This window comes from Melanotaenia boesemani, chromosome 8 (assembly GCF_017639745.1).
Source record: "Melanotaenia boesemani isolate fMelBoe1 chromosome 8, fMelBoe1.pri, whole genome shotgun sequence".
NCBI lineage: Eukaryota > Metazoa > Chordata > Actinopteri > Atheriniformes > Melanotaeniidae > Melanotaenia > Melanotaenia boesemani.
The window spans coordinates 5,358,950-5,371,365 of record NC_055689.1 but is presented as its reverse complement, the minus strand read 5'-3'; the positions used below and the strand labels follow the sequence as shown (position 1 = coordinate 5,371,365).

Here is a 12,416-nt window from a genome sequence, read left to right as displayed (position 1 = left end):
TGTCCAGCATCATAGAAAGAAAAATGATGGTCTGGGCCAGAGATGGAGACTTGAGACTGGGAATCAGTCTCGAGTCGCACTTAAGTCGCATTTCCTGTGACTTGAGACTTGACTTGGACTTGCACTCAAAATACTTGAGACTCGACTTGGACTTGTGATTTGAGACTGAACAATCTCATTTTCTTCACGATCTCCTCTTTGTCCGATCTCCTGTCTGCTGTCATTTCTCCAGACGTAACACTGACGTCACACCGCAGTGCAAGCGCAACCAGTCAAACACAAGTTATGTAAAGAACATAAATTTACTAACCTGAATAAATTTCCATCTCCAGGTTTTCTGAATTCAGTACAGCAAAGATGTTGTCCAGAGAAGAGGGACGGAGCATTTGTCAGTTTAAGCTACAGTTATTAAATGCTGGTAAATAAAGGCTAAATACAGATTTTAAATTCCTTGGATATTATTATGCATCTTCTAAGTAGACCAAACGGCAGACTACTCATTATAACTAAAAGTGACTTGTGACTTGACTTGGACTTGCAAAAAAGGTCTTGTGAACATTTCTGGGTTCCATGTTGTGCCAAATAAATTTGTTTTTCTAAGAGGTACTTTATGGATATGAGGCTCCACTTGATACTTTAATATTAAATTTTATTTTGAATTAGTTTTTTTTTCCGATTTTTTTAACACTGGAGCTGACAGAGGGGATGAGTAAACAAAAAAGAAAAGGAGAGTAAAAAGTGGAAAGATGAGACAAAGATAAAAAAGACAAAACTATTACAAACAGAAAAAAATAGGACAACCGGCTGCTACACCTATAATAAAACACAGCAGACAATCATCAGGAGCACCTGCAGGAAGACACACTGGAAAAATGATGAACATAAGAACATTAACACATGTACCAATTTCATCCTGTGGGCCAGATTGGAACCACTGATGGGCCGGCTTTAGCCTCCGGGCCGTTCGTTTAATTGATGTACATTTTTTTACATTTATCATGTAAAACCTGTTTACACAGTTTTTTCACCATGTTTTTTCCTTTCCAGTTACATTGTTGGGATGTGTGGTGATGGTGCTAATGACTGTGGAGTAAGTATGGAGTTCACACAGACAAATGGCCGTTGGTACGAAATTGTTCACACGTTTGTCTCATGATTTCCAAGTCAAAGTTTATTAAGATAAAACATTTATATTTTAAGCAATATTTTTGTTTTCTATCATTTTACATATGAAAAGAATCTGAGGACCAGACTGAACCTCTGAGATTTTTCTGGAGGTTTCAGGCTGTAATTAGTTTGTTTGTGCTGTTGCTTTTTGGCAGTCATTCTTGGGAAAAGCCAGCTGATTCAAAGTTCTAAGCTTTCCAAAGACTTCACAAACCTCCTCCCAACAATGTGCAGCCATGCGCTCTTCTAAGCAGCTGCAACGCTCTGAAAATTAAAATCATTAATGCTCACAGAGCAGGAGGAGGAGGCGGCTGCAGGACGGTGGTTCTTTCATGCAGCTGTTTTCTTGCTTCATAATGTGATTAAGAAATATGAGTTAAAAAGAAAGGTGCAGGTCAAGTTTAGGTCTGGAAGGCCAGCAAAGCTTCGACAGCATCTCTGAAGTTATTAACCTCTTTCAGCTGACTGCACTGTTCCAGTGTGCAACCACACCTGCATATGAATAATCTATCTAGAAACGACATCAGATGGAAACTTTTCCCCCATCTTCACAGCAAAAATCAGAATTTTGATGCATTTTGGAAAGAAATCCTTTGGTCTAGGAATTTACTATAGAATATTTTGGCCTCAGTGAGCAAAGGTTATTTAAGGATCACTGATCTGAGCATCATGAAAAATGTCTGGGTAAACTTCCAGAGTGTAAAGGAGGAGGCCAAAGAATCTCAGAACAAGACACCTTTATGCAGTGTGGAATGAAAATAAAGGCAGGCATATTTCCCTAAAAGGTGTCACTAAATGCGGATCCTGCAGGATAATTTAGCCTCTGTAAGAAAATATGATCATGTTAAAAATTGTAAACAAGCTTATCGTCTTTACATATATGCATATTTTATTCAAGCTGTATGAAGTTGAATGCTTATTGGTATATCTGTGTAATGGGGAAGGTCGTGGTTTAAGTTGATCAACACCCTGTATCGAGGTGTGCATAACTATTAGGCAGCTTCTTTACCTTTGCCAAAATGGACCAGAAAAGAGAATTAACCCACTCTGAAAGTATTCCAGATGGATGTTGCACTTGAAATTGCTGAAATATCAAGGTGTGATCACAGAACCATCAAAAATATTTCCTTGTGTGATCATTAAAGTTTAAGCTAGTAGGCATTTGTTTTCACTGATTAGGATTCAAGATTTCTTTCTTTGTCCCCCTTGGAGAAATTTAATCTCAGTTTAAAAGTCACTGCTGCACAATTTGAACAATGAAACCAGCACAACAGTAATTAAAAAGAACAACAAGTAACACAGTAAAAACAGACAAAGTCTGCATGCAAAAAAAAAGGAAACCAATAAAATACTTTGTAAAGCCTTTATAACTAACATGTCGCCATGTTTGCTCATTGATAAGCTTGATGGACAGAGGACCAAATGACAAATGCCTTGTCCCTTGTGCACAGAGATTCCTCCTAATCCTTTGAATCTTTTGATATAATACATTGTAAGGCGGTAGGATCTTCAAAATCTTAATCTAAATTTTACATTGAGGAACATTTTTCAGAAATTTTTAGACCCAGTTATGTTACTGACTTGTTGCCAGTTAACTTAATTAGTTGTAAAATGCTCCTCCAGTTGTTTTTTATTTCAGGCTGGAATTACTTGCCCCTGTTGAAACTTTTTACAGACATGTTGCTGCCATCAGATTCATAATGAATATTTTACATGTGATGGTAAAATGTCTCTGTTTCAACATCTGATATTTTGTTTATATTCTACTGGGAATAAAATATGAATTGACGAGATTTTAGAAATGATTGCATTTTGGTTTTATGTACATTTTACACCTAATTGCTTTACAGTTACGGTTTTATTTTTCTCACTTTGACTGACGAGAAAAAACACTAGTTGCCCAATAATTGTGCACACATGGATTTTCAGCTAAAACCTCCCTCTCACTCTCTGAAACATTCATGTTTTAGGTTTATTAACATTTTGAGTTAACAAAGAGCAACTGTAGTTGTTTATTACTAAAATTAATCCTCAAAAGTCCAACTTAACCAAGAATTGTGCATATTTTTAAGTGAGGTAACGTTTTTAGCTGATCTTACTGAAACAGATATGCATTTAGCATAAATTTCGTCTTTAATCTACTGACTTGTGAGAATAGATTTAAAGATATTTGCTGTTCTTTAAAGCTGCTATATGATCTGCATTGATGAGGTTTTCTCTCTTGCAGGCTCTGAAAAGAGCTCACAGTGGGATTTCTCTGTCAGAGCTGGAGGCCTCCGTTGCTTCACCTTTCACCTCCTCCACCTCAAACATTTCCTGTGTCCCAAACCTCATCAGGTGGAGATCTGATCCAGTCTAAGGCAGTTTTCTCTAAAGACAGGCTTGTGGAAAAGGCAGACAGGACAATTTTATATTACATTTTACAACCTTTGTTGCTGCAATTTTTCTCTTTTTATGGATTTCTGGTGAAAGTTTGCAAACTTTCCTGCAGTTTAATCCTAAAAGGTCTTTTACAGCTTAAAGACCCCTAACTCAGCTGTTAAAGTTTTTCTCAGCTACGTAGGAAGAATTATTGAACTTATCAGTAATTTAAGATGACTTTTTTTCTCCCTGATGCTCCAAAGGGAGGGACGAGCTGCTCTCATAACGTCCTTCTGCGTCTTTAAGTTCATGGCTCTCTACAGCATCATCCAGTACATCAGCGTCACCCTGCTCTACTGGGTAAATATCACACTGCTATGTATTTATCTGCAGTTTTAAAGTTACTGGAGAAAAAGTTGGGGGTTTATAAGATGTGGGGGAGAAAATGCAGCGATTCTAACTCAATATCTTAAAGACTGAAGTGTTGCTGCTGCTTTTCTCTTTGCTGTAGATCCTCAGCAACTTGGGAGACTTCCAGTTCCTCTTCATCGACGTCGTCATCATTCTCATCATCGCCTTTACAAGTGAGAGACATCAGTCACAGGTAGAGTTTAGGGATCAAATAGAAGAACTTGTTTCACCTTTGTTTTTTCTGTCTTTAGTGAGTCTGAACCCTGCGTGGAAGGAACTGGTGTGGCGTCGCCCACCATCCAGTCTGATCTCTGGCCCGCTGCTCTGCTCAGTTCTGGCCCAGATCCTCACCTGTCTGGTCTTCCAGGTTCTAGCTTTCCTCTTGGTACAAAAGCAGAGCTGGTATGAGAAATGGACACCTGAGTCAGAGTAAGTATCATCTGTTTTTATGACCCCTCTCTTATGGAACCAGCTCCCAGTTTGGCTTCAGGAAGCAGACATCTTCTCTGCCTTTAAGATCAGGCTTCAAACTTCCCTTATCCATCCCTTTATTTCTGCTGCTATAGGCCCAAGCTGCTGGGGGACGTCCCATGATGCACTGGGCTCCGCTCTGCTCTCTTTATTCTCTATGTAGAAATATCTGACATTGTTGTTGCCATTCAGTTGTGTTTCTCTAAGCAGACGTCTCTAGCTTAGAGTTATGCTGCTTATTGACCCCTAATTCCAGTCCTCTCCACTTCCAAGTGGTGCTGACAGATGGCCGTGTTTCCTGATTCTGATGGAGGTTTTCCTTCCTGTTAAAAGAGAGTTTTTCCTCTCCACTTTAACCCTGCATAGCTCAGGTTGGAGAAATGAATCAAAGGGAACATTTGATAGAATCCATTAATTTCCTTAGCTAGGCCATTACCCAGATAGCAGACACATTTAGGCCTAATCTGGGATATTTCTGGCACTCATGGCTCAGTTACAACACTGACAAGTGTCCTGTGGGCCACATTTGGTCCAGATATATGGCCTGGACATAAATTATAGTTATTTCCTTGCGACCTATACGTGGTGGTCAAATGACTGAGTTTCAGCTGTCACACTTTCACAGAGTCATCGCTGTAATTCAAGGCCAAATTTGGTCCAAACAATTATCTGGGCCCTTTTTTTTTATTCTAATGGACCATAAGCCTTTTGGAGGTGTACCCTGCCTCTTGCCTAATAGCCAATGGGATAGTACCCTCCATCCTGAGCTGCACAAGGACAAACCAGCAAAACCAGAACCAAAAAGGACGGCCATCTTTCTGGACCAGTTGGAGGTGAAGAGGACAGGAAAGAGATGTCAACAGGCACCATAACTCTAATCCAGAGATAGAAAAAGAGAAAGGGGTAGAAGGAACGAAGGCACACTTCAGCCACTGCTCTCTAATCTGTAGTCTGTAGAAAGGTTACGTAATGACAAGTTAGCCCACTGATATCTGGTGCTGGAGCACCGTTTCAGTGTTCCCTCTGATCCCTGACAGAATGAGTGTTTATATTGTGGTGTCGACAAAGTTAAAACAGCTTTAAACAAGGCTTAAAAAGAACCTGAACACTTTGATTTTTCTGAATGCTGACTGGTATTCAGATGAGAAACCGTTTCTCTGATTTGTGTTAGACATGCCTTCGTTTGTTGATAACTGTGAATATGCCAGTTTTGAGCACACAGTTTGATTATTAGGCAGCTACTTCTGCTCAGTTTGGAGACAATATGATGACTAATACTGACTCACATGTACATGTTGATAAATTTAAATGTTGGTTACTGAACCATACTTTATATGCATAACTGCTGAAATTTTTCTTTTGTGGTGAATTTTCTAGGAGAAAAGGAGAGTTTAGGGGAGGATGGGGACATTTTCCTTATATTCAGGTGGAGAAATTTTATTAAAATGAATATTATAATCGGTATATCCGAGGTGAGAAAAACTGATTTTTTGAGTTTAATTATAGATTTTTTTCATTAATGCATTTTCTGTACCACTTAGTCCAGTTCAGGGTCGCGGGGAAGCTGGAAATGACCCCAGAGGCAGGTACACCCTGGACAGGTGGCCAGTCCATCGCAGGGCCAACACAGAGACAAACAACCTCTCACACTCACTGCTAGTGAGAATTAAGAGTGACCATATGCATGTCTTTGGATGGTGGGAGGAAGCCAAAGTACCCGGAGAGGCCCCACGCATACACAGGGACAACATGCAAACTCCACACAGAAAGGCCCCCCCGAGCCGAGGCTCGAACCAGCGACCTTCTTGCTGTGAGGCTGCAGTGCAGTCAGTTTTTCTGAGTTAGTGAAAAACTGAAGATGAAATTCTTTTCTTGTAAAAAGTTTTTTTTAAAAAAGAGAAAAAAAACCCAAAAAACAGAATTTATGTTTTTTTTTGTTAAATAATTTAGTTAATTAAGAAAAATAGCTTTTTTCCAAGTGAATGCAGTTTGCGTCTGTAGTTTGTAATATTCATAATTATTTCTAATTAAAATAAATTAATATTCTTACATAGAACATACTGTTCTTCTTCTTCAAAAAAAAGATGAGATCAGGATGCGTGTCCATACACTGAGCGTTTTAATCCTCCCAGTTTTAAAATTTCACCTCAACCTGCTTTTTGACCAAAGATGAAATGGTGTTTTCTGCAATGTAGAACCTTTAGAAAATATTTAGCATTAAATAAACGTGCGGTAAAGTCTGATCATGCAAATATCAACACTCAGCCTAATCCTTACATAGTAAATATTTCTAGTGGCTTTAGGTATTTGTTTATATATTTGAGGTTGATATTTCTGGTTCTTAGATGGAAAATTTGTTCTTCTCCTGCAGTGCCTGCAACATCTCCACATCTGGTTTCTCTCAGGGCCTGAATGCAACGGCGCATCACGACCACAAAAACATCAGGAACTACGAGAACACCACCCTCTTCTATGTCTCCTCCTTCCAGTATTTGGCTGTGGCCATTGTTTTCTCCAAAGGAAAACCTTTCAGACAACCCAGCTACAAGAACTGTAAGGCTTGTGTGATGTGTTTATAGTAGGCTTTTTTCTATTAACGTGTAATTTTTCTTCTAGAACTTAATGACTGTATACATTTCTCTTTTTTTTTTATTTTTAATTTCATGAGGGCCGTTCTTGCTGTCCTGCATCGGCCTGTACTTTTTCCTCCTCTTCATCATGCTGTATCCCATTCCTGCCATTGATAACTTCCTGGAGGTAAACTATATGGTCTCATAAAGGAGGAAATATGTAGGAGAATCTGCAGGAGCTGAGTTTGTATATGCGTGTCGTGTTGCATTCACTGCCCATCCTGTCACCCCTCTCTCCTTCTCCCCCTTCAGATCGTGTGTGTTCCCCATGATTGGCGTGTCACTCTGGTGGTCATTGTCATCGTGAATGCGGCCGTGTCTTTGCTGTTGGAGGTATGCTTTACAGACATCACACCCCACATACATTCTCAGACTGATCGTTTTAATGTGCAAACTGTGATTTGCATGCATTTGTTTTTTTTCTTACCCAATCAGTGCACAGCAGCACATCGCTTCCTGATGAATGAAATCAGTGACTGCTTTGTAAAGCTTTACATTTGTGTTACTTTTGTGTGTTTCTGGATCGGTAACTCAATCTTCATGATCAGCTGATTTTTCTTAAAAGTTCACACTGAAATCTTCTGTAGATTTTGCTCCTTGACATCATCTTGTGGAGGCTTGTTTTCAGAGGCGATCAAGGGGCAAATGGCCCCAGAGAGCCCTGCTCTGCTGACACATCACAGGTTGGGAAGTTTTTGGCTACACACTGTTTAGACCTGTTGCTCTGAACACCAATTCTCTTGTTTCTGTGCATGTCAGCGTGCTGTTTTCTTTAAACCTTTCTACTTTATTACATCAAAATATACTCACTGGTCACTTTATCAGTTCCACCTTGCAAGTACAGGGTTGGAGATCATCTGAGCTTTGTGACATGGTGCATTATTCTGCTGGAAGTAGCATCAGAAGATGCTACACTGTGGTCATAAAGGGATGGACATGGTCAGCAACAATACTCAGGTAGGCTGTGGTGGTTAAACCAGGCAACGTTGGTACTAAGGGGCCCAAAGTGGGCCAAGAAAATCTCCCCCCACCATTACACCACCAGCAGCCTGAAGCGTTGATCCAAGGCAGGATGGATCCATGTTTTCATGTTTATGATAAATTCTGATCCTAGCATCTGAATGTGGAGCTGAAATGGAGACTCATCAGACCAGCAACGTTTCTCCATCTTCTATTGTCCAGTGTTGGTGAGTGTGTGTGAATTGTAGCCTCAGTTTCCTGTTCTTAGCTGACAGGAGGCACCCAGTGTGGTCTTCTGCTGCTGTAGCCCATCTGCTTCAAGGTTGAATATGTTGTGTGTTCAGCGATGCTGGTCTGCAGACCTTGGTAGGAACCAGTGCTTATTTGACTTCCTGTTGTCTTTCTATCATCTCCAACCAGTCTGTCCATTCTCCTCTGACCTCAACAAGACATTCTGGTCCAGACAACTGCTGCTTGCTGGATATTTTCTCTTCTTCAGACCATTCTCTGGAAACCCTAGAGATGGTTGTGTGTGAAAATCCCAGCAGATCAGCAGCTTCTGAAACACTCAGACTAACAACCATGTCACGTTCAAAGTCACTTAAATCTCCTTTCTTCCTCATTCTGATGCTCAGTTTGAATTTCAGCAAGTTTTCTTCACCATGTCTACATGACTAGATGTGTTGAGTTGCTTCCCTGTGATTGGCTGATTAGACATTTGTGTGAATATTTGAGAAGGTGTACCTAATAAAGTGACCGGTTGAGTGTATTCTCATCATTCATTAAACAAAATGCTTTATTTTTTACTTTTGTTATGCTTGAAAATAATAACTAAACTTCACAGGTATTTTCTTACCAACCTATTGGATAAATAACTGCATCACCATCCAACGCTTTGTCTTTTTACTACGGAAATCCCCAAATAATCTAATTATTCTTAACTTGCACTCTTTACACTGTATAGAAATTTACAATCAGAAAACTGGATGTCTTGGTGTCTTTTATCAGCCTATAAAACCTGTAACACGACTCGTGGTCTAGTTTGAGCTCATTTTTTGCCGTTTTCTCAGGTGGCCAACGACTGTTGGGGCTCGGCTTGTCTTTCCCGACTGTTTTATTGGAGAAACAAGACCCCGAAGGTGTTGTATAAGCATCTGGCTCTGGAGCTTCAAGAGGACCCTGACTGGCCCCCCAAACCCTCCACCATCACCTATGCCAGTAATACACCATCCTGTGTTACTCCCCGCCTTTGATTCCAGTGTGAACCAAAACAGAGCAGAGACTGAACCTGAAACCCACCGAGCCTGTGTTCAGTTACCACGATGGGCTGCTGAACTGCAGATATTAGACCTCCATAAAGAGGAAACTTCTCACCGACTGACTGACTGAGAACTAATCATATCTAACATTCTCCTGCTTTGTAATTCACAAAAGCAGAGATTAGATGAACTGCTGAAACATCAACCAGAGAAAAGTTGTGATGTGACAAAGTTTAGTTCAAAAGGACATCAGGACATAAAAGTCCTTCTAGTTATTACCAGATGTTAAAATGAGGGGAATGAACAACACATATTATACCATGACATTATTTAAGAAAATGTTGAATGAATTGTTTTCTGTCAGGTCATCATTCTTTCACATCATTCAGCAGGAATTTAGGTCCACTCATCTTCACAGTGCTGCTTCAGTTTGTTGAGGTTTGCAGCATTTGTTTCTACACCACTACATTTGTCAGGTGGAGGTCTGGACTTTGACTGGATTATTCTGTTTTATGACCCAGTTTCAACCAAGTTTTAATCTACCAGACAGATATCCTGACATTTCAATGTAGAGTAATTTGGTATACAGAGGAATTCATGGTTCAGTAGCAGCAAAACAAGCCCAGATCATCAGCCCTCCACCACCGTGTTTCGCAGCTGGTCAGATGTATTTTTATGTATTTTTGCTGATATTTTTAACATAACACCAAACATGGAGATGTGTATTAGGAGCAAACATCTACACTTTGGTCTTGTCTTTCAGAAGGACATTGTTCCAAAAGTCTAGTCATTTGTTCAGATGCAACTTTGCAAACCTAAGCAAACTTGTTCTGCCATGTTCTTTTTAGAGAGATGTTGATATAGATACTCAGTTATTCAGGTCATGGTGAAAATAGGAACCTCAGTAACGGCAATGGGACTTCCTGTTGTGGTTCTTGATGATGCTTCACCTCTCCAATGAAAGTATAATAAAGAAATCTTGGAAAAAAGAATAAATAAAAAAAACTAAAACAGAGAAGATCAGGAGAACATACATAAAAATGTTGTTATTCCAATGTCAGATGTTGTCTAAGAAACCAAACAAACCAAACACACTCAGACAGAGGCTGCTTCAAACAGCACTCACAACTTTATAAACTTTTGGGCTAGATTTGGGTACAATAATGAACACATTTTGGATATAGAAGACAGATGTTTGATTCAGAGAAGGGTCATGGATGTCATCTATCTATATTAAACTGGAGAAACTATCTCTGAACACTGAAGGTGGTCTCAGGTGTCACCTTCCCAACTTTAGATCTTGTTTCTAAAACTGTTTTGGTGGTAACAACTTACTAGTGAAAACAACTCAAATAACCAACACAGTAGTATTGTGAAGTGTCTTCCAAAAAAAGGATGGAGAGCTGAAACATCTTTAAGAACCAAGATAAAACAGTCTAATTGAACTTATTCGAGCTCTTAGGTTTAATTTTTTAGAGAGAAGGGGTTTTCTTCTGGTAAACCTGCCAAACAAGCCATATTTGTCCAGTCTTTTTAAATAAATAAATTTTAAGAGCACAACCAATCACATAATGTGTAATAAGCAAGACAAGTCAAAGGAAAATAAATAAAAATGTAAAAATCCAGCAAACAAATAATAATAATAATAATAATAATAATAATAATAATAATAATAATAAGCCTACTACAACATAATTTCCCCCTTAATAAACTTAATGATTCGATGCAGTTCAGTTACACTAAGTTCATTTTTATGAAATGAGATGCAGCAGAGAGCAATGTGATTCAGATCTATACTCCTTCTAGTTCAAACACATGAATATTATCTATCACAGTCTTTGTACATCCAGATCTTAAACTAAATCCAAAAAATGTAGTGCTTTTGCAAGACAGGACAAGTCCTACCATTAATCTAGCGTCCAACTTTTTCCAAGGTCAGGTCCCGTGAAATTGGATTTCTACAAAAATAAAGAGAGGGTGTTTTTTTTATTTTTGTCCTTAATCTACTTCAATATGATTACTTTTGTCATTATTTTGTTAAGGCAGACAGGGACCTTCTGGACTAAAGCTTGAATATAGGGCCCTAACAACCTTTTTACCCTTTAAAAGAGTGATGGGAGTGCTGGAGCTTTTGATGGGAGCACCTATTGTTCTTTAAAGGTTAATTATTACGCATTCCCACAGGCATTGAAATCTGGTGCCTACATGTGATTTGCGTTTGTGATCATTTGGTGAGGTGGTTCAGTCTTTTTCTAATGTGCCAACATAGATTTAACATGCAAACTGAGGCCTGGAGAGTCTGAGATGTAGCTTCTATCTTTCCTCATCACTGTCTGATGTCATCCACTGCCACATTTTGTGTTTTTATAGAGGTGCCCTGTCTTTATAATGACTGATTCATCAAATGCATTTGATCAGCTGAACCTGGCTGCTGTTTAATTCCTATAGAATCTGCTTAGTTTTCACACATTGCTGCATTTTTTTCTGTAATTTGTGTTAAATAATGACCAGAAATGGTGTAATATGTGTTGTTTTCTGATTTTAAGCTCTGGTTTTAAGATCTTGGTTTTAGAATTTTTTTTTTTATATATTTTTTACACACTGGTACTTTTATGTTCTGAAAATTAGATTTCAGCTTTGCACAAGGACTGTAAACAGGTGTTGAGCTGAACATCTTTTTATCTAACGCATAGGGAAAACATGTAAACTTGATAAGAGATTGGATTTCTTTGTAACTGCCATTGTCTCACCATGATCCAGCATTTTAAATGATCAGAAGAAATTAGGTAGATGCCAGTTTCACACTGAAGAAAAGCTTACATCCATCAAACAGCTGCTTTTAAAAAAATTGAATTGAATTAAATTTCATTGCTGTTCTAACATGAAAATTGTAAATTTAGAGTCAAAATCGAACATTTTTAGGTCATTGGGATTTAAAGAGACATGAAAAGATTTATGCATGTTTGCCTAATAACATGACTGGTACTGTTTGTATTTCTGAAGCACACACGGTTTCCTTTGCTGCATTTCTTTTAAAGTTGCTTGAAATTCTTCCCGTGGAAGAGAAGCAGAAATAACTGTGTCTCTTTAATAAACTTCATTAGCAGGGCCTTTTTGTGTGTTTGAGAGTGTGTGTTTGTGTGTGTGTGTGTGAGAG

At 38.8% G+C, this 12,416-nt stretch overlaps 1 protein-coding gene across 3 annotated transcripts in view; it reads left to right on the top strand.

The window, feature by feature from the left end:
- The window catches only part of LOC121644670 (probable cation-transporting ATPase 13A3), a 38,431-nt gene extending 26,342 nt beyond the window's left edge, over positions 1 to 12,089 (top strand). For 2 of the 3 annotated variants that reach the window (XM_041992790.1, XM_041992789.1), the window contains exons 24-33: positions 1,048 to 1,090; positions 3,395 to 3,504; positions 3,792 to 3,888; positions 4,040 to 4,112; positions 4,191 to 4,368; positions 6,782 to 6,963; positions 7,079 to 7,167; positions 7,293 to 7,373; positions 7,628 to 7,723; positions 9,071 to 12,089. In XM_041992790.1, the coding sequence (XP_041848724.1) occupies positions 1,048 to 1,090; positions 3,395 to 3,504; positions 3,792 to 3,888; positions 4,040 to 4,112; positions 4,191 to 4,368; positions 6,782 to 6,963; positions 7,079 to 7,167; positions 7,293 to 7,373; positions 7,628 to 7,723; positions 9,071 to 9,253 (1,132 nt within the window). In that variant the 3' untranslated portion in view covers positions 9,254 to 12,089. The remainder of the gene's footprint in view (positions 1 to 1,047; positions 1,091 to 3,394; positions 3,505 to 3,791; positions 3,889 to 4,039; positions 4,113 to 4,190; positions 4,369 to 6,781; positions 6,964 to 7,078; positions 7,168 to 7,292; positions 7,374 to 7,627; positions 7,724 to 9,070) is intronic. The other variant, XM_041992791.1, reaches the window with a different exon arrangement.
- Positions 12,090 to 12,416: the final 327 nt, after the last annotated feature.